This window comes from Pyrus communis, chromosome 11 (assembly GCF_963583255.1).
Source record: "Pyrus communis chromosome 11, drPyrComm1.1, whole genome shotgun sequence".
Classification (NCBI taxonomy): Eukaryota; Viridiplantae; Streptophyta; class Magnoliopsida; order Rosales; family Rosaceae; genus Pyrus; species Pyrus communis.
The window spans coordinates 8,864,788-8,892,713 of NC_084813.1; the positions used below are offsets into that span (position 1 = coordinate 8,864,788).

The 27,926-nt window shown below is 41.5% G+C and overlaps 1 protein-coding gene and 1 pseudogene across 1 annotated transcript; both read left to right on the forward strand.

Moving 5' to 3' along the window:
• Positions 1–1,424: 1,424 nt before the first annotated feature.
• LOC137708972 (probable CoA ligase CCL8) lies at positions 1,425–21,838 on the forward strand (annotated as a pseudogene).
• A 552-nt stretch (positions 21,839–22,390) lies between these two features.
• On the forward strand, positions 22,391–27,357 carry LOC137708050 (AUGMIN subunit 4-like). Its single transcript, XM_068447029.1, has 13 exons — positions 22,391–22,725; positions 22,897–22,944; positions 23,062–23,172; positions 23,634–23,981; positions 24,198–24,297; positions 24,661–24,706; positions 25,102–25,195; positions 25,316–25,387; positions 25,542–25,600; positions 25,825–25,893; positions 25,974–26,025; positions 26,888–26,965; positions 27,038–27,357. The coding sequence occupies exons 1-13, from the start codon at positions 22,588–22,590 to the stop codon at positions 27,113–27,115; spliced, it is 1,293 nt and encodes a 430-aa protein (XP_068303130.1). The 5' UTR covers positions 22,391–22,587; the 3' UTR covers positions 27,116–27,357.
• The last annotated feature ends 569 nt before the right edge of the window (positions 27,358–27,926 follow it).

Below are 27,926 nucleotides of genomic sequence, written 5' to 3' on the forward strand. Positions count from 1 at the left end.
TTGTTTGTGCTCTATGTGGCTGCTGAAAAAGTGAGGAAGAAAGTAAAGTAAAAAATTTAGGAATTTGTGCCTGTAACACGACCCAAACATCGAATCAATGAAAAAAATAAAAGAAATTGGAACAAAATTGAACCAGATCTGAGAGGTTTCTTGTTAATTTGTGAAAAAGAAGGTTATCTTCGATGAATTGTTTTTTTTATTTGAATATCATATAATATAAAGCAGCAACAAAAAGCTTTGATCCAATTTCAAGGCACGTTGAACTTGAAAAGGGAGAAAGAAGGGAATTTTACCCGTCTAAAAAATAGTTAAAACTACATGGAAACTTTAATTGTCCAACTGGGAATGAAAATGGAATGGTACGCTGCATAGAGGTCGCAGATCTACAAGTCATTCATTCATTAAGAAACCATTTACTAGTTTGGTGCATCTACCCTTCATTCAAATAGTGCCCCACTGAATCATTATATAGTGATCAGGATATGAATTAACTAATAAACCTTGTTGGAAGTCCAAACTGAAAAAGATTGGCAATAATGGCAATTATAATAATAAACCTTGTTGCAAATGCAATTGTCTTATTCGAATCCTAAAACTTATAAATCCAAACATTTTTGAAAAAAAGCTGGATAAATGTTGGACCACATAATTAGATATGAAATTTCCGATTAAATTGATTTTTTTTTTCAAATCTAATCGAATGTTTGATTAGTTCAAATAGAAATTAGCTCAACGAATAATTAAATTGAACCAATATTTCTTGAATAGAGAAAGAGAGAGAAATGAGAAATAGTTGAAGAAATAGAAGTGTCGAAGAAACTTTTCCATTATAAAGGGTAATTTTATAATTTGCACTCCAGAGGAAAAAAAGACAATGATGTCATTTTTCACATGTTTTAACTTTTGCCTCTCATTGAAATGTTTAAAAAGTCTCGTCTCAATATACAATTAAGTACTTAAAGTATACTTTATGTGTAATTTTTCCTAAAAGGAATCCCTTCTAATAATGTTTAATGCATTTACGAAACTTGTTCATAAACTGAAATTATAAATAAATTGATTATTAAATTTGTGGTAATTGTGACAGCCCGTCCCGAATTATTTTTATCGACAATGTGAAATGACTATTTTTCCCTTGGACGTTAGTTGATGTTGTGGGTGATTTGTTTTGGATGTGGACCAAATATGTTAAGTCCTAATGGTTTGGACCCAATTAGAACTTAGGTTTATTTTATTTTCTTTTGTTTTGGTTGGCTACCATATGGACCACACACACACCCATACCACACTCCCGTGTAACCTCTCTCTCCTTCCCCTCTCGGATTTTCTTCCATTTCTGTACAACTGTACAAACAACTCTCAAACTAAACATTTCATTCACGGATCGAGGTTTTTGATGTCATATTCGTATTCCTTGTAACCATATGAGCTCATCTATACCATTTTTAGGACGTAAAGCCGTTGGAAAACCCGAGAACCATAACCTCCGACTTGAGGTACTGTTCATGCACACGTAAATGTGAAATTTTTGGAAGATTCTAAGCTTATAAGAAGCTTTAGAACACTCTCACAAAGTTCGGAGAAGAAAAACGAGGTGTTTTGGACATCGGGAAGTCGAGTTGGCGAGGTGGCCGGATTATCGAGGGTTCTCCGGCGAGATTCCGGAGATTTTAGGGCTTGAAATTGGTAAGAATGTGTTCTTCTCATCCTAAGCTTCATTTTGGTGAAAATTTCATGAATTTTGGTTGAAAATCGAGTGAGAAATGAAGCTTTGAATATTTTTCCAGTTTCCGGCGACGGCGGGCGGTGGTTCACCGGAGAAGAAAAAACTTTGACAGAATATTCCTAACGACATCTAACGGCGTCAGGTTAGTTTTAACGGAATATTCCTTACAGCGTTAACTTTTTCGTTAGGCGTGCTAGGCACGTGGCCGCGCCTTGGCCAGTGTGTGGGTGATCGGAAAATTTTTCTAAAAATATGGGGATGTTCTTGAGGTTGTGTAGATCATGGTGGTATATTCAAACACCCCATTTGAGCATTGTATGAGAAGTTATTAGCTAGTTTCTTTTATGTGCTTTAAAATAACGTTTATATAGTTGTTTCGCATATAGGTGAGACCTATCCTTAGGACGAGCGCAGTCAATCGAGGCTTGGAGGCTACGACCCTTCCACATACCAGTGAGTGGGCTTTTGGTTTTCCGTATATACCTATATACTTGAGATTTTTCCCAGAAAATCGATTTAAATGAAATTATGTTTAGAAATGCCATGCATATTGATTTACAAGTAGATCATTGAATTAATATAGTATGCATAAATGTGATTTGACGCTGTGGACGCTCAGGTAAGTACCAGGTGACCTGTTGAAGTAACATATTTTTCGTAATCTCTAAATTAGAAATCTTCGATTTAAACCTGTTGAAGTGGACATGGATCATGAGCAATAATGTTGTTGTTCATATTCAAACAGAATTATGTCAGCCCAATACCATACTAGTGCTTTCATAGGTTTCTACTATGTTTTGTTTCTAAATTTTCATTAAAGTGTAGATTCAGAAAGCTTGCTGTATAGATTAACTTGGTATAATCTCTGAAAAAACACGTCCTAAGTTGGAAATAGAGAAGGCCTATATATACATTAACTAGTCTTAATCCATGCCGCCATACCTTATCTTCATCCTGTCTTTTTGTCTTTTATTATTGGCATAAATCTATCGGCCTTTAATCATTATCTACATTTACAGGACGTCTCAATGATATTGAGTACTGAAGAGCATGTGCAACTGATGGAAAATGTTGCTGCTAAATGTGCTGCCCAAACTTCTCTTATTCCACCAGTTCCCAGTAGTTCTTCACCAGAAAGTGGAGCTGGTAGTTTACAAGTAGGAGGAATAGATGCAGATGCAATTTTTCACCGGAATATAAAACAATCAAGTAAGAGAGATCTTTTGTCTTTAAGAATACGTAAATTTATCTTCTGTATTGGGATGCTGTCATTTTTTGTTGTGCAGGTGAGGATCCTGCATTAGTTATATACACTAGTGGCACAACGGGAAAGCCGAAAGGAGTTGTTCACACACACAAAAGCATCAATGTACAAGTATGCACTTTATCTATCCTTGCAAGCAAAGATTTAGCTATATTTCGTTTCACCAATAGAATGGTTGTCTGGTTAGGTGTAGGACATCGATTGGTGTTACTTATGGTTCTAAATTTTTCCTTGATAACTCAATTTCAGGTCCAAACCTTGGCAGAAGCTTGGGGGTATACATCTGCTGATCAATTTTTGAATTGTCTACCTCTACATCATATCCTTCAATTTTTATGTATTCGCTTGCAAAATTGTAAAGTTTTCAAATGCAGTCTCAGCTTACTTTTAGCTGATGTCTTCAGTGTCTTCTATTTCTGTTAGAAATTCGATTCGAAATTTTAGTTGTGCATCTAATTGGTATGTGGCTTGGACAAGTGGTCTGAAACATGCTTTAATGGATCCTTAACCTACAAAATACATGTTCATGGGCTTTTCAATGCTGTACTTGCCCCTCTCTACGCAGGTTCCACGGTAGTCTTTTTTGTTTTCTTTGGTTGCTTTGTGAACTGTAGGCTTTTGCCATTGTCTTCTGTGGAGCGTGCATGTTTTTGTGCACATGTCTTGCTGAGCTATTCATGACAGTTCTGGTTGTAATATCTGTTTGTGCTGTTGAAGGTTGAGTTTATGCCAAAATTTAGCGTGAGGGGTATTTGGCAGACGTGGCGAGAAGCATATCCAATTAATGGATCTAAAGCAGAAGATGGCATAACGGTCTTTACTGGAGTAAGTGCACTTTGTATGTCAAGGATTTTAATGCTAAAGAAGATCTATTGCAGGGTGTAACATATTATAATTTCACTGGAATTTAAAACTTTGGGAAATGTCATCTTATTTTAAACATCAGTTATCTGCTGGCTGTTCATTTTTTTATTGGTTTTATAATCTTCAAGGCATACATTTTAGTGGTAAACTTGGTATGCATCCTTGCATTGCATGTCTCAGCATACTGATTTAGTTGCAAAATAATTATTGTAGACATCAAAATTTCGGTGAAATGAATGTTGACCAATAATTAAAATTTCAACACTCACGTGTCACATAAATTTTACATGTAGCGTGTGACTCAACGAAAAATCGAAATAAATTGGAAAAGTCATCAAATAGGACACGTGTCAATACCTGGCAGAAATGATTTATTTCATCTGATTATTTAAATCCAAAAATCAATTTTTGGAATTCTATAAATAGGAAGCCAAGACATTCATTTTGGGGAAGAAAGAAAAGAGGGAATTTACATCACACCAAAACCTTGAAGCCTTGAAACTCTAAAGCTCTCAAGCAAATCCCGAAGAATCAAGAAAACACTCTTCGTTCTTCGTCAAATCCTCCTTCAAGGTCAAGCCCCAACGACCCTTGAAGAACTTCCACCGACTCAAGATCAAGCCCCGACGGCCCCTTGAAGAAAATGTTCATCATTCATCAACTGTTCATCCTAAGATCAAGCCCCAACGGCCCTTTGGATCAACAACCTCAACAAACCCATACACCCATTCTTCAAGATCAAGCCCAACGCCCCTTGAAGATCCGTTCATCAACCGTTCATCCTAAGATCAAGCCCCAACGACCCTTTGGATCAACAACCTCAACAAACCCATACACCCATTCTTCAAGATCAAGCCCAACGCCCCTTGAAGATCCGTTCATCAACTGTTCATCCTTAGATCAAGCCCCGACGGCCCTTTGGATCAACAACTCATCCACAAACCTACACCCTACGAAGATAGAATCAGAGGACCAAATTTGAGAGAGATCGTAACCCCAAAATCATTGAACACAAAAAATATTATTTTGTACACGTATTCTTGTTTCTTGTTTCAGGAATTTTTCGTGTTTACAAACTTGGCACGCCCGGTGGGATACTCTCTACCTCTCATCTTTATCCTCAAATCATCGAAAAACGCAAATGGCATCAAGAAAGGATCAAGCTGTTCCTGCAATCAAAGCAAAAAACAAGAACATCATCGCCGCAAGTGGTGATATTTCGGGCATCATAACCCGAAGTAAGGCAAGAGATCTTTTTGCCGCAGCTTCCACCCCTGCATTAACTCTGTCAAAGGAACAAGAGCACCTGAGGTACGAGCCTGTGATCACCCTAGCCTCGCTAAGGGCATCAAGGGGGGAAAGCTCGAGGAAATACTCAGAGTCCCTACTCTCCAACGCTGATTCGAGCGGCAGTACAACCATGCAAGTCATGACCACTGGAGCAACTTCAATCGAGGAGCAGCTAGCTCAGATGAATGAAGCAATCGCAAAGCTCACACAGACTGTGGAAGAGAAGGACTTGCAGATTGCCGCACTTGTCAACCAACTAGATGCGCTGCCCGACGTGAAGGTCGACCCAAACGTTGGCCTATTAAAGAAAGAAGTCGACGAAGAAGAGGAGCCACCAGCGGAGAAAGTTGAAGAGAAGCCGAAGCTAGACCAAGCAACGGCATTCATGGGATCTCTCTCTATCCAGCAGCTACAGGAGATGATCGCAAGCACTATCAAGACACAGTACGAAGGAAGCTCGCATGACTCCGTACTGTACTCAAAGCCTTACTCCAAGAAGATTGATGCTTTGAAGATGCCAAGGGGTTATCAGCCCCCAAAATTCATGCAGTTCGATGGAAAAGGCAACCCGAAGCAACATGTCGCCCATTTCATTGAAACTTGCAACAATGCTGGGACAGAGAGAGACTACCTCGTCAAACAGTTCGTGCGTTCGCTGAAAAGTAATGTTTTTGACTGGTACACTGACCTCGAACCTGAGTCTATCAACAGTTGGGACCAGCTAGAAAGGGAATTCCTCAACCGTTTCTACATCACTCGTCGTACTGTAAGCATGCTAGAGCTGACCAGTACGAAACAGTGGAGAGATGAACCTGTCGTCGACTACATAAATAGATGGCGCTCCTTAAGTCTGGATTGCAAAGATCGGCTTTCTGAAACCTCTGCCATTGAGATGTGTGTTCAAGGCATGCACTGGGGGTTACATTACATCCTCCAAGGCATAAAACTAAGAACATTCGAAGAGCTAGCAACTCGTTCCCACAACATGGAGCTGAGTATCGCTAATCACGGGAAAAAGGAGCCGATTACTAACTTCAATAAGGATAAAGTATTCGCCCCAAATGTAGACAAGACCGGGAAGAAGCCCGCTAAGGAAGCTTTCACCGTCAACACTACCCCCATCAAGACCTCCTCAGCGCCCATCAAGATCTCCTCCAAGAAGAAAGCGAAGGAGATAAAGACAAGTGAGCCTTCTCGCACCCAAGACAGATACAAGAGCACCTTGAGAGAGTTGGAACAGAAAACGTACCCTTTTCCTGACTCTGACATGGCTGCCATGTTAGATGACTTGCTGGAAAAAAAGGTGATTGAGCTACCCGAATGCAAGCGTCCTGAAGAAATGAATCGCACAAACGATCCTAGGTACTGCAAGTACCATCGTATTGTGAGCCATCCTGTTGGCAAGTGCTTCGTCCTTAAAGAACTCATCATGAAGCTAGCACAACAAGGGCAAATCGAGCTCGACCTTGAGGACACGGCCGCAACGCATACCACTACAATTGCGTTTGGATCGTTTAATCCTGTGCTTCTCCAAGCGACACCTGACCATTCCTGTGAATGCTCAAGCTGCACGGCACCTCCTACACAACCATCACTAGAGGGAAGTGACCAAGATGCACATGCTGATAATGAAGAAGGATGGATATTGGTAGCCTACAAAAAGACAAGGAAACCAAGACCACGAGTCATACAGCCAAATGTGGAACAAAGAAGAAATCACCACGGCCGCAACAATGCGAAGCCTAAAAGAAACATAAAGCATAATAAAACAACATATGCTAGGGAACCTATGGAGCAGGAGCCACGCATTCCCGTTTCCTTGCGTGAGTACTTCCCGAATGACTTTTTCCAACAGTGCACTACCGTGGCCTGTCACATGGTTGAAGTAGAAATAGAAGAGCCCTCAAAAGGCAAAGCTATCGCCACTGAGGTAGAAAAGACCCTCACACCTGAGGAAGGTCTGCCAACACACTTTAGCATCGAGGAAGCGCTACCATTGCCAAAAAAAATGCGAAGAGCACTAGCAGCAGTCTTGGCAGGTCCCGGCGACCACGAAGTGCAAGAAAGTAACGACGAAGGCTCGAAGCTTCAGCCACATGAATGTGCCACATGTTGTGCCACCCATGACGTAATTAACTTCACTGACGAAGACCTACTGTTGGGATCAAAGCCTCACAACCGTCCTCTCTTCGTCTCCGGGTACATAAGGGAATACAAAGTCAACCGCATGCTTGTGGATGGTGGGTCGGCCATAAACATCATGCCAAAATCAACAATGACCATAATCGGCATCAAGGTGAATGAACTATCCTTGAGCCGTCTGCTGATCCAGGGTTTTAACCAAGGAGGACAAAGGGCGATGGGCATGATCCGAGTAGAGATGACCATGGGAGAGCTCAAATCAAGCACGATATTCCACGTGATTGATGCAAGAACTTCCTACAGCTTGCTCTTAGGAAGACCTTGGATCCACACAAATGGGGTAGTGCCGTCCACCCTTCACCAATGCCTAAAATTTTACCGAGAATGAGTGAAGGTGATCCAAGGTGATACCAAGCCATTCACCAAAGCCGGATCACACTTTGCAGACGCCAAGTTCTACATGGATGAAGACATGGTACCTGAAGCCCTTCCGGAAGATATCAGATCCACGGGCAAAGCAGCACCTAAAAAACAGGAGTGGCAAGTCATGCCTAAAAAGCAAAAAGAGCAGACTATGCCATCTTCAAGCAAAGACGATGACAAGTTTGCTAAACCTGCAACAACCAAAGGGAGTAGGATGCCGTCAGAAGAACCGAACGCACCCATATTTCGGTATATCCCGATGTCAAGAAGAAAGAATGGTCAATCTCCATTCGAAACTGGAACAAGAAAAGCCGACACACAGTGGCACACGGATAATGTGAAGTTGCTCAAGACAAATGCAGTTTTGCCTTTGACACAGCTAGGGGGTGCTAAGGTCGCAAGACTACCACAAGGCTTCATAAAAGCTCTACCAAAGAAGGTGGAATCAAGCTTTCTTCCAACCAAGAGGACCGAGGAAGGTTTCGACCCTAACGCCTACAAACTCATGTCAAAGGCCGGGTACGACTTCGCTTCTTCTGCGGTGGCTGGAAAGAAGGTTTCAAACACTGTCAATGACGAAGAACGTTACCTCACCAAAACTCAAAAGAAGTTGAAGAAGCATGGTTACGGAGTTGACAACAACAAAGCCGGACTTGGTTTCACACCAAATGCACCTGTGTTGATTTCAAACAAAGCGAAAAACACTAGCACTCAATACGTCAGCGTGAGCATTGAACAAGACCAAGAAGAGCCTAAACCCTCCCCTCGGACGTCGGTCTTCGATAGGATGAGCCATTCAAGCTCCAGAACTTCAGTGCTTAATCGCATTGGTGGTCAAGACCGAACCTCTGTCTTCAAGAGGCTTAACGCGCCGACATCCCAAAGCTCTGTTTTTGAAAGGTTGTTAAAGCTTAAGAAACAAAGCAACACAGTTATCTCTCCTCTGCGACGATCAGCTTCAGAAAGATTTGAAGATAATGAGAAGCCTTTTGGAAAGAGGAAGACAACACCAAAGGAAGAAAAGCTCGATGGGTTAGGAGAAAAAGACGATGTTCGAAGCTTGATTCCTTCAAGGATGAAGCGCCAAGCAATCCTAGAGGTCGACACAAAAGGACCACTGAAGGTAAGGAGGCGCATCATCGTCCACACTGGCAAATCTTCATGCCAACAAACCCAAGAGAACGGCACTGAAGATGAAATCCCTAAGAAAGATGTTACTTCTGGCTCTTTCGACTCAAAGTCTTCACCTCGACTGTTGGGGGCATGCTCCAAGTCAAGAGAAATTGAAGGATGGACTCATGTCACTCCGAAGAAACTGCACGAGAAACATATGTCTTCTCCACAAGTGCACCAATCAGAAAGGAGGGAAAACAGCTTTCGCCAACCTCCAGAACAATGTGAAAGTGTTGGAGATAATGAAATTTCGACACAAAGATCGTCCATCCCCATCACAATGTGCGACCTCTTCCCAGAAGACTTCTTTAATTACTCGGTCAAGGCTCCTTCCTATGAAGATTGCGATGAACGCCTCTCCCAGAACACCAGACAATCCTTATGCCAACAAGCTCGAGAAGACAGCGCTAAAGAGGAGATCCAAGATGTTTTCCACATCACGGTTCAAGAAGGTAAAGAAGACGAAATCCCCGAGGAAGATGTCACTGCTGCACCACCACAGCTCGAAGATGGGGGGCAAGCCACGATCGATGATCTCAAGGAACTCAACTTAGGTACAAGCAAGGAACCAAAGCTTATCTTCGTAAGTGCATTATTAAGTACAGATGAGATAGAGGAGTATTATCAGCTGTTGTTAGAGTACAAAGACGTCTTTGCCTGGACCTACAAAGAAATGCCCGGCCTGGACCCTATCATCGCTGTTCATCATCTTGCGGTCAAGCCTGAAACACGACCGATAAAGCAAACTCAAAGACGCTATCGATCTGAGCTTATCCCACAAATCGAGGTCGATATCGACAAGCTAATCGAAGCAGGCTTTATTCGAGAAGTGCAATACCCTAAGTGGATCTCCAACATCGTCATTTTCCTTAAGAAATCAGGACAAATACGTGTTTGCGTAGACTTTCGAGACCTCAACGATGCTTGCCCAAAGGATGACTTCCCCTTGCCAATCATTGAAATCATGGTGGATGCAACCACTGGCCATGAGGCATTATCATTCATGGATGGCTCTTCTGGGTACAATCAAATTCACATGGCCCTCGAAGACGAGGAACTAACAGCCTTTCGTACTCCAAAAGGTATCTACTGCTACAAGGTGATGCCCTTTGGTCTAAAGAACGCTGGAGTTACGTATCAACGCGCAATGCAGAAAATCTTCAATGACATGCTACACAAAAACGTAGAATGTTACGTAGATGATGTGGTGGTTAAGACGAAGAAAAGATCAGACCACTTGAAGGATCTGCGAATAGTGTTCGAGAGGCTGCGAAAATACAACCTCAAGATGAACCCGTTAAAGTGTGTGTTTGGCGTCACCTCTGGAAAATTCCTCGGCTTCATCCTCAAGCACCGTGGTATTGAAGTAGACCAATCAAAGATCAAGGCCATTCAAAACATGCCCGAGCCAAGAAACCTGCACGAGCTGAAAAGTCTATAAGGACGGTTAGCCTTCATCAGACGCTTCATCTCCAACCTCGCAGGGCGTTGTCAACCGTTTAGTCGCCTTATGAAGAAAGATGTTCCATTCGTATGGGACAAAGCATGCCATAATGCTTTTGAAAGCATAAAGAAATATTTGTCAAGTCCACCTGTCCTGGGGGCACTTGTGCCCGGGAAACCACTCATATTGTATATTGCTGCTTAGGAAAGTTCAATCGGAGCACTCTTGGCGTAAGAGAATGAATCCCAAAAAGAAGGAGCACTTTACTACCTCAGTCGAACTCTCACCGGCGCTGAGTTGAACTATTCCCCAATAGAAAAGATGTGCCTCGCTTTGGTGTTTGCCATTCAGAAACTCAGACATTACATGCATGCTTACACCATCCACTTGGTTGCTAAAGCCGACCCTCTTAAATACGTTATGACTAAGCCAGTCTTGACAGGGCGACTCGCTAAATGGGCTTTGCTTCTTAATCAATATGAGATCATCTACGTCCCAGCTAAAGCCGTCAAGGGACAAGCGTTAGCAGACTTCCTTGCCGATCATCCAATCCCGGCTGATTGGAAAATCTTAGACGACTTGCCTGACGAGGAGGTGTTCTACATCGACATCTTCCCGACATGGACGATGTTCTTCGACGGATCCGCACGAGCAGACGGAGCGGGGGCAGGAGTAGTATTCATGTCGCCACAAAAGCAAATACTACCTTACTCCTTCCAACTGAATGAGCTATGCTCCAACAATGTTGCTGAGTACCAAGCATTGATCATCGGGCTCCAAATGGCGATCAACATGGAAATCACAGCTCTTGAGGTATATGGCGATTCCAAGCTCATAATCAATCAACTCTTAACTGAATATGAGGTGAGGAAAGATGATCTCGTCCCATACTTCCGGCTAGCGACCCAACTACTACAAAAGTTCGAAGCTGTGACACTAGAACATGTGCCAAGAAAGGAAAATCAAATGGCAGACGCTCTCGCCAATCTAGCCTCGAGTAGGACACTAGGAAAAGATGAAGTTGCAGACATGCCAGTTTGCCAAAGATGGGTGATTCCGCTTGTTAATGAAATGTCACTAGATGATATAAATGTCATCTCAGTACTTCCAGTCGATGCTGAAGAGTGGAGACAGCCGCTGATCGACTACTTAGAGCACGGAAAGCTTCCAGATGATCTTAGACACCGTTCCGAAATACGTCGACGAGCACCTCACTTCCTTTACTACAAAGGAACACTCTACCGACGCTCTTTTGAAGGAGTGCTTCTGAGATGCCTAGGTGAGGAAGAAGTTAATCAAGCCATGGAAGAAGCACATTCAGGTGTGTGTGGGGCACATCAATCTGGACCAAAGCTACATTTCCAGCTTAAAAGAATGGGTTACTACTGGCCGAGCATGGTGAAGGACTGCCTGGAACACGCCAAAAGGTGCCAAGCCTGCCAATTCTATGCCAACTTCATACATCAACCGCCTGAACCATTACACCATACAGTTGCTTCATGGCCGTTCGACACATGGGGATTGGACGTTGTAGGACCAATTACGCCAAAGTTATCTGCAGGGGAAGCTTACATCCTAGCTGCAACAGATTACTTCTCCAAGTGGGCTGAAGCCATACCTTTAAGGGAAGTAAAAAAGGAAACTGTTGTTCGTTTCATCAAGGAGCATATCATCCACCGATATGAGGTGTCTCGCTACATTATCACTGACAACGGAAAGCAGTTCTCCAACCGACTCGTGGACGAGCTTTGCGACAAATACAAGTTCAAGCAGCACAAGTCTTCCATGTATCATGCTCCGGCCAACGGCCTCGCGGAAGCATTCAACAAGACGCTGTGCAACCTCCTGAAAAAGGTAATCGGCCGAACAAAGAGAGACTGGCATGAAAGAATAAGTGAAGCACTTTGGGCATATAGGACTACACATAGGACTCCTACCCAAACTACACCTTATTCTCTCGTATATGGCGTAGAAGCTGTTCTACCGCTCGAAAGTCAAATTCCCTCACTAAGGATGGCTATACAAGAAGGCTTGACTAATGAAGAAAATGCAAAGTTGCGCCTTCAGGAGTTGGAAGCGCTGGATGAGAGAAGGCTCGAAGCTCAACAACACTTGGAATGCTACCAAGCACGGTTATCCAAGGCATTCAACAAGAAAGTCCGCCCAAGGTCTTTCCAAGCCAGAGATCTCGTGCTGGCATTGCGTAGGCCTATCATTACAACTCATAAGACAAAAAGCAAGTTCACATCAAAGTAGGATGGACCCTACGTAATACAAGAGATCTACACCAATGGCGCCTACTTAATCATGGCAGAAGACGGGTTGAAGATCGGCCCCATCAACGGCAGATTTTTGAAGCGCTACTACTCCTAAAGCAAACGCACCACGCTCCTGGCCCGCAAGAGCATAAACTGTGTACGGCAAAATCATCATCAAAACCATCACTCATTTGAACTACGTCATGACTTGATCCCTCCTCAACCAAGGGTACGTAGGCAACTTGAAACTTCAAAACTTCAAGTACAGTCACATCAAAAAAAAAAAAAAAAAACACTTTGAAGAATAAAGAGCAAATTCAAGAATGCAAACATTTTATTTCTTTAAAGGAAAAAGTCTGATTACAAAAAAAAACAGAGCAAAAAAAAAGAGAGAGGGCCGGCTCCAAAACTTTTTATTCCTCTTTCCAAAGCCAGCGAGCCCAGCTACAAATCCGGGCCCAGCTCTCAAAGCCCATCGTTACTCGGCTCCAAGCCTTTGTCTCCGTCTGTCTCTCTTGAATCTTCCCGATTCAATTTCGAGCTCGGAAATTAGTCACTGGAAATACCCAGATGGTGTCACTCAAGACGCAACTGCAGCTCAACCAAGACCGATCTTCCGCCAAAACCTTCTAGGCCAAGCTCCACTCCAACAAGCTCCGACCCACCAAACAGAGAGGAAGGTTTGGGTTGTCTACGATTACATGCTTCTCTTCTAATGGCAGAGAGCCTGATTCCATCGACATCAATGTGAAGAGCGGGGAGCGGTGGCTGGAAGAGAAGCGGCGCGCCGAGCTTTCTGCTTGGATTGCCTCAGACCAACAAAGAAAGACATCAAAGCCTCGGCCTTGAAGCTCCTGGCAAGTTTGACCAACACTCGGTGAAGATCCGACAAGTCCGTCAAGGGTCCTCGGAGTCGACGCGTCAAGGTCCCAAAAGCTGCCGTCCCTCTACCCATCTTTCTCTTCACCTCCGCTGCCTCTGCTGTTGCCGCGCCGTTCGATTCATCATCATCATCACTTGCGAGACCCGTACCTCCTCCTGTTGATTCGCCCCGCCTTCTTCATGTTCTCCTCGTCAAGCTTACTTCCGCATATTCTGACCGCCGTCTCTGTTCGCCATGGTTTTCCTGTGCAGGGGGAGTTGGGTGTCTTGAGAAGTTCTCCTCGATCTCATCCTAAGTCGCCGTCTCACCACTTTCGTTTTAGCCAACTGAAAGGACCGGCGAGATTCCTGGATGTGTCGCACCTCCATCGCCAAATCCATCATCAAATTCGCTAAAACGCCCGCGCCCACCAGGCCAGCTTCCTCGTCGCCCGCCAACTCGGCCAGCCACCAAACTTCACGTCACTTAACACCTCACTCTGCAGCTCCGGCTCCAGCATGTCGGTTCTCAATCGCCGAATCAAACATGGCGGTGTTTCCCCATGGACGACGACCTTGATGATCACAATCATGACGGTAACGACGGCGGTACGTTTAATCAACAGTTGCAACAACAACAACGTTTACTTGTCGTGCACGGACACGACGGTGAAGAAGTCTGACGGGTTCACCTTCGAGTTGCTTTCGCCTCCAAGGACTCCTTTCAACGAAGCGGCACTGTAGCTGTCTCCCTGCGACTCCAAGCTGCTCATCCCCTTCTGCCCACCAGCACAGCGGCAACAGTTGCATGGAAGTCCACAATCATCATCAAATGCAAGTTGAAGTTGACTTCGAGAGTTTTGGCTGGCTTTTTAAGCCGATGCTGTTTTCGAACAACTTCACAGGCGGCCTCTTCACTTCTCTGTCAAAATCTTCGTCTCTGACCAACAAGACAGCAACTTGCTTCAGATTATGTACGCCATGGAAGCTGCACAGGTACAAGCTCCAGCGCACTCCCTCCGCAGCGAGCGGTGTCCCTTGTAGCAAACAGCAACAGCAGTTCAATAGCTCTCCAGCGACGTCGTCTGCAGCGTCTTCGTTGAGCTCTTCGTCCATGCTCTCCATTCTGCCCATCTACCCCAGTAAGATCTTCATGCTGCTGTATGGGCAGTTTGTCTCTCTCTAAGGTTGAGCAGCGCGGCCTTCTCCCTTCGATCATTGACCTCCTCACGGCTGTGCTCCATCTTCAAGCTCTCCGAACTCCACTGCTTCAGCTCTCCAAACTCCATAGCCGCAACAACAGCATCCACTAACTACCTCAAGCTCCTCACTCCGGCCACCGTGGTCAAAATCGGCGAAGAACTTCAGTGACCGCTGTCAAACGACTAGCCGATCGTGAAGCTCGACGCTTTGCACTACCTCCAAGCTCGACTCCAGCTCTCTGTCCGTCTTCGTCCTCCTCTGCGAGCCATCTCCTTCTACCGATCAGCTTCAGCAGCACGTACACCCTTTGCTCCTTCGTCTTTTCTCGGACTCGGCCTGGGTTTTCACCCACAAACCTAGCCTTGCAGAGCACCATATATATATATATAAATAAAATAAAATAAATAAATAAACAAAATGATAATAAAGAAGAAAAGTATTGATGGTGTCAGGCGCACCGAGAGCAATTATACAGAAAGAAGAAGAAGAAAAAAAAAAAAAAAAAAAGATGATGCATGCTACTATTAGCAAGTCAAAAGAAAAAGAAAAAAAGGGTAGTGGCGACAGAATTATTGAAAAGAAGAAAATAAGGAGAAAGTGGTGCACGGCACCACTTGCAAAAGTTTGATTAAAAAAAAAAAAAAAGGGAGGGCGACATAATTATTGCAAAGAAGAAAATAAGAAGAGGGTGGTGCATGGCACCACTTGCAAAAGTCTGATTGAAAAAAAAAAGAAAAAAAGGGAAATAACACATCTTGGTGATATATATGTTTTATCTGTATTTAGCACAATACACTGAATAAAATAAAGCATGTCCATTGATCTCCGACAAATTACAAGTGCGTACAAAAAAAAAAAAAAAAAAAAAAAAAAAAAGAAAAAAAGATGGAGCTTTCACAAAGGTTGTTCACGTGAAGCCCCACTACTTGGCAAAACTCCATGAGCGGAAGGCATCGAAGATAGATCATTCGAGGCCTCAATACTTGGTAGAACGCTAGATGACGCAGGAAAAAGGTGCCTCTGGAAGAAAGCCGCAAGCCTGTGACGGTCACTTTGAATTCGACCTTCAGATTCTTGCAGCTCATCAAGCTTCCTCTTCATGCTCGTCGAATAATTATTTGCAAGCACGTGCAAACCTCTATTATCGCGCTTAAGCTGTTGGATCTCTTGTTTAAGATTTTCCACCTCCGCCATCAATGATTCAACTTGACGGGATCGAGCAAGTAGGCGTTGGCCCATGTTGGACACGGAGCCCGCACACTGAACACTGAGAGCTAGGGACTCTTGAACGGCCAACTCATCGGACCGTCCTGAAAGCAGCCTACTATCTCTAGGAGTGAGGACGTTCCTAGCTACTATTGTAGCTGTTGTTGCATCCTTCATCACGGAGTCTTCACCTGTAAGAGGGCCACTAGAAGATAAGAAAGACGGGCGCCATACATTACCTTGACGCGGCGCACCCGTATCACTGCTGAGACTCAAATCTAAGCAAATGTTAGATGGGTTAGCCATTTTCAAAGGTGTTAAAAGAGAAGGGTTGGATGGAGTAAAATCTCAAAGGACCGTTAAAACAAAATACACCGGAGACGATTTTCACGAATGGGCAATCCTCAAAGTGTGCATGTTGGAGGTGATCGATACCTCTATAAAAGGAGAGGTGACACAACCACCGATTAAAAAAAAATTGAAGAGACACCACTCTTCAAATCTTAAAAGCCGGATTTTCCTGCATAAAGTTCGGCAACGCTCTTCAAACACAATCTCGGCTTTTCAAATAACACGTGCAACTTTGTCAAAGATCTCTGACAAAGTTGAAAACGCGTGGAGGTCATTATCCCAACTACCACACTTTCGTCAACCTCAAAAGCTGGGCCGCTTATTCAAGGATCGAAGAGTCATCACTCTTTGAATTTCAAAAAAACCGGATTTGCTGGATCAAAACTTGTCAGTACCTTTCACATGTAACCTCAACTCTGCAGACATTACAAGCAACTTTGTCAAAGATTTCTGACAAAGTTGAGAACGCATGAATTTTACTGTTTCAATTACCCAACAGTTGTCGACAATGGTAAAGGAACAGTACCACCACTTGTTATTGGGAAATCCCTATATATGTCGACCTTCATCTTTTATGGCAAGGCAGACCTGCAAAAAAAAAAAAAAAATGCCCAACTCTTCCTCACCTCTGAAGGCGCACTCCCAGCAAAGCCTCTCGAAATACTCAATTTTCTTCTTCCCCAAAGAAGATACCAGATGCCTGGAGTACAGATGATGCAGGAGGAAACGGTAGATCGAAGCATGTGGAGACAAACACAACAAATATATGTGCTGATTCATTCGCTGCTTCTTCAAAAGCAAAAGTATCTCATATCATCAAGGGCGAAAGCAAATGTATCTCATATCATGCTTTTTCCCTATCTTTTCCTTTGCCCTTGTTCTCACCTGCCAAGACAAGGACAGAGAAAGCAATATGTCGGAACCTCCACTCAAACTTGCGCTGCCACCAAGAAGTGAGGGTCCATTCAAATGCAAGGTTTGCATTCCACTCCTGTATCAGAGGACAAATACTACGAGAGAAGATGCCAAACCTGCATAAGGAAATACCACTTCTACAAAGGGAGCAAGTAAGGCAAGTGAAAATGATACATCGAAGCATGTGGAGACAAGCACAACAAATATATGTGCTGATTCATTCACTGCTTCTTCGAAAGCAAAGAACCTTTGCCTGGTTGCTTACCTAGCGTTGCTCTCGAGTGCTCGTCTTCAACTGTTGGTGAGTCTTGAATTCCCTCAGCGCATACTCCAGGACAGGTGACGGAGTGTCGGCTCTTTACACTGAAGCTGCCAAGCATGGATGAATTACTAAGAAATGATGCCCTGAAAGACCATTTAAAGGCAAAGGGTTGCGCACCACCTCGGGCTATGTAAAAGAAACAAGCAGAAAAGAATGCGGTACAAGGAGCTGGAACAAATTGTTGGAGCGCAACACCTTCCCCTGCAGAACCATCCAGACAGAGGAGTTTAAGTCAAATCCAAGCTCGACATCATTGTTCTAATCAAAGAGCTCGAGAAGCCTCAACAACCCTCCGCTGGCGCCGTCGCCAAAGAGCAAAGCCTCGCCTGCGCGACGCTGTTAAATCGTCAACACTTCTTCAAAAAGCAAAAGTATCTCATATCATGCTTTCTCCATGTCCTTTCATTTGTCCTTGTTCTTACTCGCAGGGCAAAGAGAAGGAGAGCAATCAGCCGACACTTTGAATCAGTCTTCCGATCTGGAACCGACTGCCTGGAATCTATTCCCTGGTTGCTTACCTAGCGTTGCTCTCGAGTAGTCATCTTCAACGGTTGATACACTTCCAGAGAAGGGACCACATCTGCTTGGAGAACAGCTAAGACGAGTGACAATGAAACATCAATCTTGTGGATTGTCAGCAAACGCAACAACTGCATATGCTGAGTCATCCTCTAACTCTCTTCAAATATGAATTGGAAAGATTGAACAAATAAACAGGTCATCACCTCCACCTCGTGCTTGCCTGCCATGTGTCTGAATCCTGAAACCGCTCATGGTCTTATTTTCACTCAAGATTAAGCCTCGATGGCCCTTGAAGAAATCACAAGTCCGATTCAAAATCAAGTGTTCACCACCCTTGAATCAAATTCAACTCCAGATAAAAGGAGTAAGTTCAGACCTTCGGAGGAGACCAAAAGAATCCTCCAGCCCAGTTCAAGATTAAGCCTGTGGAAAATCAACGATTGGAGAAAACCAGAAAATCTTCCACAGTCGAACTCAAGATCAAGCATCGATGGCCCTTGAAGAAATTTCCAGCCCAATTCAAGATCAAGCCTCGACGGCCCTTGGGTTGACATCTACATTAAGGGACTTCAAAACGCATCTTCTACACGTGACAAACACATGTCTACGACGCGCCTTGAAGTGGGGGCATTTGTAGACATCAAAATTTCTGTGAAATGAATGTTGACCAATAATTAAAATTTCAACACTCACGTGTCACATAAATTTTACATGTAGCGTGTGACTCAACGAAAAATCGAAATAAATTGGAAAAGTCATCAAATAGGACACGTGTCAATACCTGGCAGAAATGATTTATTTCATCTGATTATTTAAATCCAAAAATCAAGTTTTGGAATTCTATAAATAGGAAGCCAATGCATTCATTTTGGGGAAGAAAGAAAAGAGGGAATTTACATCACACCAAAACCTTGAAGCATTGAAACTCTAAAGCTCTCAAGCAAATCCCGAAGGATCAAGAAAACACTCTTCGTTCTTCGTCAAATCCTCCTTCAAGGTCAAGCCCCAACGGCCCTTGAAGAACTTCCACCGACTCAAGATCAAGCCCCGACGGCCCCTTGAAGAAAATGTTCATCATTCATCAACTGTTCATCCTAAGATCAAGCCCCAACGGCCCTTTGGATCAACAACCTTAACAAACCCATACACCCATTCTTCAAGATCAAGCCCAACACCCCTTGAAGATACGTTCATCAACCGTTCATCCTAAGATCAAGCCCCAACGGCCCTTTGGATCAACAACCTCAACAAACCCATACACCCATTCTTCAAGATTAAGCCCAACGCCCCTTGAAGATCCGTTCATCAACTGTTCATCCTTAGATCAAGCCCCGACGGCCCTTTGGATCAACAACTCATCCACAAACCTACACCCTACGAAGATAGAATCAGAGGACCAAATTTGAGAGAGATCGTAACCCCAAAATCATTAAACACAAAAAATATTATTTTGTACACGTATTCTTGTTTCTTGTTTCAGGAATTTTTCGTGTTTACAATTATCTTTATTTAGTTGGACAGCAAGTTATAGCTATTTTTGTGTAGGTTCCAACCATGTATGCTCGATTGATACAAGCTCATGAAGCAATGGATCCAGAGCTAAAAGCCGCCTCTGCCTATGCCGCAAAATAGTTGCGTCTAATGGTAAGTAGCCTGAAAGCTGTTTCTTGACCCAATAACATTTTTGTTTTTAATTTGTAGTATGAAGTAAGGTGCTTTTTATTTTTATTTTTATTTTTTTTATAATATTTTTTATTGGATCTTTACCGGAAATGCGTATGACAGTCTATAATTTAGATATATCAACTATAGCCCCTGCAGTGAACTACCCTATTGTTGTGCAAAATGTTCTTTAAATTCAGATTTGGTTGTCCCTCTGTATTCGAGTCTTTGGTGAATGCCCTTAACTAAGAACCTTATTTATTTCTCATAGATGTGTGGTTCTTCTGCACTCCCTCTTCCTGTAATACAACAATGGGAAACCAATCACAGGACATCGTCTTTTGGAACGATATGGCATGACGGAGGTAAGTGATATCCAGTTTCATTACTTTCAATTTACTATTATCACTTTTTGAAGAGGTCGATGCAGTTTAATATTTTCCAAAACTGAAAAGATGAGTTAAGCTTATACATATATGGTTTCCAATGTTTTTAGTTTGTCATGGCAATATCAAACCCCTTAAGAGGTGAGCGGAAAGCAGGCACGGTTGGAAAACCATTTCCGGGTGTGGAGGTGAGTGAGCTACATGTTGCAAAATATACTTCTGGTAGCAGTTTAACTTTTAAAAGCCTTGTGAAGGAAGCTTTTGCTTATGCAGAATTTTTAGTTGTTTGCCCTCGAACTGAAGGGAGCCACTAATAATAGCAAAATCATTAGCATTTAATTGGTGGACTTTTTGTTGCTTATTCACAAAGACTCATTAGTCATCTTTGAAACAACGCAGATACTTAAAGGACTTCTCGCTTATGAATTCATTTTTCTTCTTCTCTCCTTTTTTTATGACATTGATGAGGTACCAGTGCTGATATCATGAAGGTTGGTGGATACAAGTTATCTGCATTAGAAATTGAATCAGTTCTTTTACAGGTGGGTTTTTTTTACCTCCATTCCTGTTTTTTTATAGATGTGCAACAATTTCTCTCTTTGCGAGTCAATCTATAGAAACAAAAAACAGCAATTAAAGTGCTGAATGAAGTATTGAATCTTTCTAACTAAAACCACCCGTTTTTGTGTAGCACCCGGTCGTGGAGGAGTGTTGTGTGTTGGGTTTACCAGACAGAGACTATGGAGAAGTTGTTTGTGCAATAATTGTGCCAGAGGCGGAAACAAAAAAGAAGCAAAAGGAAGAACTGAAACCTGCTATAAGCTTGGAGGAACTATCTTTTTGGGCCAAAGACAAACTTGCACCATACAAGGTATTATTCATCATCATTCACTTTTTGTTTTTCTTCGTCCAATTAGAGCTGTAAGACCACTCTAGTTTTGTCGATAGAAGCCTTCGCTTCAGTTATCTAGTTATAAACATTCAGTAATCATGACTGGTGATACCTTGAATCATGATTAACTTCCGAATGCTCATTGCATAACACAAAGCCCCTATCCAAAGTCTCCGACACTCTTTATCAGCATGAGGGAAAGTCAGCAATTCTACTATGCCTTTTAGCTTATGAAGTTGCTAGGTCAAGTTTCCCCGTGTTCATCCATAGCTTGCTGGTATCGGTGTTTGCCATTGTAGCTATATATACTCCTACTATATTCCTTTTTGTGATTGGGGGAGGGGATGGAAGGTGGTCAAATTCTTGATGAAAAAGTATGTAACGTATCCTTTAAAAACACATATATTGCAAGTAATGAAACCATATTCGCACTACAAATAACTACGTTACTTGTTTCCAGATACCAACGCGACTGATTCTGTGGGATTCACTACCTCGGAATGCTATGGGAAAGGTAATTTATTTTTTCATTTCCATATTTTCTATAAAAGCATTATACTTTCGTATTTATTTACTCATAGACTTGTAACGCCTAATTACATTGTATATCCGATCGCAGGTGAACAAGAAAGAGTTGAAGAAAACTCTGGCTCCTGACCAATCGACTTGATAGGAAACCGGAAAAGGAAAGGGAAGGAAAAAAAGGACTTGAAGTTTTGAAGTTTGAGTTTAGCCGAGGAAGCATCGCTGTCTCTCGGTTATGGGATGCGACTCGTTTGAATGCTAATAAAAAAATATCTGTCTGTTCGTTCCTTTCTCGTGTATATATCTGAATAAAGAACAAAGGATGAACATGCGCGAGTGATTCAGTACAACGTAAAGACGGTATGTCATCCTTGAAAAAACATTTTAGAATCGAAATTCGTTTATTCATTCAAATTCATAGAACACGGAAAATTAGGAAAGAAAGTTATTTTCAAAAAAATAAAACGAGGCGCCATCACCCGAGAAAACAGCGCCTCCAAAACAATTGTGAATGTTTTATTTTTATCCTCTGTTTATTTTTTGGAAAAATTTCTACTTTAAATAACTAAGAAGTTGACGAAATTAACCAAACTAATCATAAAGACAATATATAATATAAGTTGAAAAAGCTGACGAAATTAACAAATTAACCATAAAGACAATGCACAACATAATTGAGAACTAGAGCTGGTTAAAGGGCAAAAACTAAGTGTGTCACAATTTAACATTTTGAATAAAGGAAAATTAATGAAAATGGTATGAAAACTTTAAATTTTAACGATAAGTACAAAATAAAAGGTAGGGTGAATAGTATCATAATTGACTTTTTAATATGATTTTTCGTTAAAGTGAACAATACTAAAAATTTTTCGTTAAAACTTCATTTGAATAATTCCCCCATATTGGATAGGATATGGTTATTTTGCTCCTTTTTTGTCTTAAAATTTGTGAAGAGAAACGACATCGGTTGGAGGTCGAAGACGAGGGTGTTTTGGTAAATTAACTTTTGCTGGCGATTGAAGAAAGGTCGGCCGGCCTGAGATTTTAAACTACTGTGGGACTGACTCTTGAGTGGAATCCTCAACAAGGAAGAAGAAGAAGAAGACGACGAAGACGTTTTGGGGATCGAGTGGGGGCGAATAGCAGAAGCTTAGGAAAATGGCGAAGGGACTGCAACAACAACAAGGGCAAAACCTGCCATCGGATTTGACCCAAGTCATTGATCAGCTGGAGCGCCACTGCTTGGCTCCCGATGGTTCTCTCGTCTCCAAATCTGCCTACTTCGACCTCCAACTCGTACTCTCTCTCTCTCCCCCTCTCTCTTATATATACACACACATTTTCCTGCCTTGTTTGGTTGGTTAGAAAATGTGGCTGCAAACCATAACAAGCAGGTTGTGTGACTGCAAACCCTTTACACAATTTAAAATTGTTTTGATTTTTTTAAAATGTTGACTTTTTCTGCAGGCAAGGGAGGAAATGTCCCGGGAAAGATTGCGCTACTTGGAAGCCATGGTACTTCTGTTTAATTTTTTGGGTTTATGTTGATTGCACTGGTTGTTCTTTATCTGGCAATGATTTTGTAATGTGTGTGTGTGTGTGTCTGTGCGGTGGGTTTCGATTTTGATGTAGGCATTGTATAGTGAGGCCATTGCAATGGTGGAGGAGTATCAACAAGCGGTGTCGGTGGCTAACCTTGGAGGCATTCGAGATCTGCAATTGGGCTTGAAGAACCCTCCTCAGGTTTCAATTCGACTCACCCATTGATCCTGCTTTGTTGTTTTTGATTTTGAGATGCATTTTACATCAAGTGTAGTTAAGTCATGATTTTACCTTCTGATCCTAATTCCAAACAAATTTATAGTATTTTGAATGTTAAATAGGAATCTCATTTTAGGTAATTATCTTCTTTCTATAGTTTCTGCATCAAATAGAATCTATAGAAGGATACCATTGAGCTCCCATGCAAAAGACCACAGCCCCCATATGATTTTACAATAGTGATATGGATGTTCAGCAATAATATTAACTTTTATTTAACCGTTACTCTAAAGATATCGAAAGTAATGGATTTGTATATTTGGTTAACATTAAATGACATAAAGCGAACTCAATCTTTGTTAGTTGCTCAAATGCGACCTCGGTATTCTATTCTATAATTGAGTTATTAAATTGTCTAAAACGGGTGAACCTGTCTATATCAGTTGTACGAGACATTAGAGCATCGTATGATCGTTTCAGAAGCAGCTCAAAGACTGAGGCTTCCTCTTATCTCCAAGGATGGTGAAATTCATGAGGAAGAAATTGAAAAGTGTAGTACCATGTCACGCAGTTCTCTAGAAAGTACCAGTACCAGTGTTACGGTCAGCTCAAGCTCCAACTCAACAAATTATAATACTGTGACTAGCACTGCTAGTGGCGCAAACAATAATATTTCTCTTAGTGCAACTGAAACTGTGGAATCTGGGGTTGGTGGTATTCCCAATTGCTTTCTTGGAATAACACCTGCATATTTATGGCAAACACAGCTCCAACAAACACCGTTGTCAATGGTACAAACCTCATTATGGTTCCAGCAATAGTTCACTTTCTTTTTATTTTCCATTTTATTTACTTATGTTTTATTTTCTCCATCCAAACATATCTTTTCTTTATAGAATCTGTTACTTTTACTTGTTTGTACTTCCATAGCAAAAAGATGTAACCTTGTCTTAGTGAAGCTGTCCCGTATTGGAAATTGAGATACATCTACAATGTTTCAACTGCAGGATATGACAGAATACCAGTTGTGTCTTTCCCAAGAGATTGAAGCTCGTTTAAAAGCTAAATGTGATAAGCTAGCTGATGCCTTTATAATGGATGACATTGGTATCTCTCTCTCTCTCTCTCTCTCATGTGTGAACTGAAATCCATTGTCGTTGCAATCTTATAATGTATCATTGATCTACTCTGAGGCCTTAATCAACTTTTGTGGAAGTCAACTGTCATTTGTGTCAAAGTATTTATCAGATGCAGTTCAATTTTGTTTCATATATATTCTGGAGAGAGAATATCCAGATTGACCGCTCTAAAGCGTCAAATGCAAAACTTGGTCTGATGATATTCTCTTTCCGGCAGGGGGCATTTGAGTTTGCTAATATCTAAAGTTAATGGTGAAATTATTATGTGCTTTACCCATGCATAATGCTAATGGTTAAAGGCATTATTAATGCCACTGCTTTGTTGCTGCAGACTCGTCATCTGGGCATCAAAATTCAAGTTCTCGGCTTCCAGAAAGGTTTGAGTCACTCTCTTGATACAGTTTTGGTTGTATGAGATTTCCTTTTCACATGGAGAAAGATGCTTTTTAGCGATGCTTGGAAATCTATTTGACATTTACAATAGTCTGTTACATAAGCTAGTAGAAGACTGGAGTAGTTGCATTTAAATTTTAAAGAAAATGCTTAACTACTCAGTGGCTCAACATGAGTATTGCCTTTTCCTTTTACTAAAGTATTTATAGTTCATTCTCAGCATGAGTATCACCTTCCATATTTCCTGCTCTTTGCTTAAGTGCAGTGCAGTGATAAACCAAACATTGTGGTGAATCTATAAATTTCTAGAACCACTGTTCTAATATTCTGCTATTAGTGTGACCCATAATTTGTTCCTCTTTTCTAATGACTTTATCAGGGTAAAGTTGATAATTGAGGAGATGGAAAGGGAAGAAACAGCTCTGCGGGAAGATCTATATTCTGCAGATAGAAAATTTGCTGAATATTATAATGTATGAATATAAATGAAAAAACATTGTTTCATGTTCTTGAAGTTTCATACCAGAGCATTTTGTTTTGTGACAGTATGGTTTTTTCATTTATTTATAAAGTTGTGTTTTTGCAAAACCTAGGTCCTAGAGCAGATACTGGGAGTGCTTATCAAGCTGGTCAGAGATTTGAAGTTGCAACATCAACATAAATATGTAAGATTCCAATAATTGTGATGGTTAATGTGTTTTCAATTACACTTAAAAATATACCTTGAGCATTTTTTGTTTCCATGTGTCCTTTCCATATGATTCTGTATTCCACGTTGTTGAGCATTCTTGAACCTTTATTACAATTAATGATTTATAGGATGGACTGCAAAAAACATGGCTGTGCAAAAGGTGTGAGACCATGAGTGCAAAATTGAGGTTCGTTACATGGTTTTTCGCACTATAATTGTGTATTTCTGGCATTAATGTTGCTTAATGGTCATTTTCTATATGTTTATGAAGAATGCTCTTTGTGATGCTTCTCGTGCAAACAGACAACATTCATCAGTCACCACTGGCTGTACTTATGTTTTCTGTTTATTGGACCAAATAAATGAATTTTATGTCATGACTATAATTTGCTGGAGTGCATTTTATTTCAGGGTCCTAGAGCATGTTCTCCTTCTGGAAACTTATACTAAGGAATCAATACCGGCCCTACATAAAATAAGGTACCTATGGATGATTATTTGAAAGTACGTGTGGCTTACTCTTTCAAGGTTATTTTAATAATTTTATGTCTCATTTCTAGGAAGTATCTCCTGGAAGCTACAGAGGAAGCTTCTATTGCATATAATAAAGCGGTATGATATTCTAGTTCATCTCTGTCTCTTATTTACTATGTGGTTTTGCGCTCATGCTTTCACGAGTTGCTTTTATATGTATGTGCCCCAGCACAGACATTTATAATGATTTTGACTATCATTCAAGCCTTATAGCAGCACTGTAGGCTGCTTATTGTAATATTGTATTTTCCTGAACGTTTTACTTTTAGCTTGATTACTGCAGTGTTTTGTGTCTACTGTGCCTGCTTGTCTGTAAGTCGTCGTTTTAAATCCGCATCTGAAATCTGTCAGGCTATAAATTGCTTGAAATTTTTGTAGTGTTAGGCTTTTGGGTTTTCTTGACGAATTTGATGAGATAAGAAAGTTTTCAATCTGCTGTTATTTCTATATCACTTGTTACTGGTTATTTAGAGCAACTCCTATGGGCTCCCTAAATGAGCTCCTAGCTAAAATTTAGGAGAAAAAGGAAAAATTCATCTTCAATCACACTCCCTATCACGCTCCTAGTATAGAAAAACCTGTTGGAGCTCCAAAATCTATTGGTTCAGTCATTATGACTCCCTAAATTAGCTAGCATGGTTGGAGTAGAAATTTTCTAGGGAGCTTCTTAGATAACTTTCTAGTCTTCCTAGCTAAAATTTGCCTTGAAAATATAGAGCATGGTGTGAGATGCTCTTGACATTGTAGATATTGTGAACATGGAGATGCTCACGACGTCTATATATAGAAAATGCCTAAGTTGCTAATATATAGTTAAGATATGCCGAGCCAAGTGTTCTGACATGTATACAACTTGACCTCATCATTTTGTTAACTTTTTTCCTGCATCTCCCCTGCTGGCTTTCTTTATTAATATATGATTCATCTTTCTTTTAACCAGGTTACACGTCTTCGGGAGTATCAGGGTGTTGATCCTCACTTCGATACAATTGCAAGGCAGTACCACGATATTATAAAGGTAACAACAATGCGTACAGTTGTACATTAGCTGCTTCCCGTGTGCCACTCTAATATGAGCATCCCCTTGCAGAAATTGGAAAATATGCAGTGGACAATCCACCAAGTTGAAATGGACTTGAAACGACTCCCAGATCACGCAAATGCATAGAATCACCACACGTTGGTCCTGGTTGGTGTGTCTTCTGAGTTTCCTATTTTCTTGTAATGGGCCCATGCCTCCAACTGATTCATCAGAATCATCACCGGCATGCTGATTGTTTTGCTTGTGATTGTAGTTGTAAGCAAGATTGGTCATAGACATTTGACTAGTGTGTATAACTCTGCACATTAAAAGAATTGTAAACATCTGCCCACCTATATGTTCTATACAATATGATTTTGCGGATTTGATCACGTTTACATACAAGCCAATTTTCACTACTGGCTTAGCGAGTACAAAGTAAAATATCATGTCCCCGACTCTCTTAATCGTGATATATCAAATGTCAAGACATACGAACACAAATAAATACACACTTCGTTACATGCAAGTCTCTCTTAATTCACACAAACATAAAGTTGGAACCGAACAAATAACCTCGTGTTCGTGCTGGTGAATTACTGTCAAACATTGTTTGTTAAACTATACAATGTCAAGCATTATATTCACGGTAGGGTTAGCATGATCCATACATCCTTATCACGTTAATTTTTTGTCCAAAACCTAATACCCAAAAATAAGACAATTTCTTAATCTTGGAACAGAAATAAGACAATTTCACACGGCATGCATACGCCATGCACAACAATCGGACAAAATATGATTTTTTTTCTACACTTTGAAATGACTTAATTGCTCTCGTATATAAATGGGTTATTTCCTCCCATTTTCTGATTTCTCTCTATACTCTCTCTCCCTCCTCTCTTTTCTCTTACTTTCTCCCTCACACACTCTTTCTCCCCTTCTCACTATGCACACA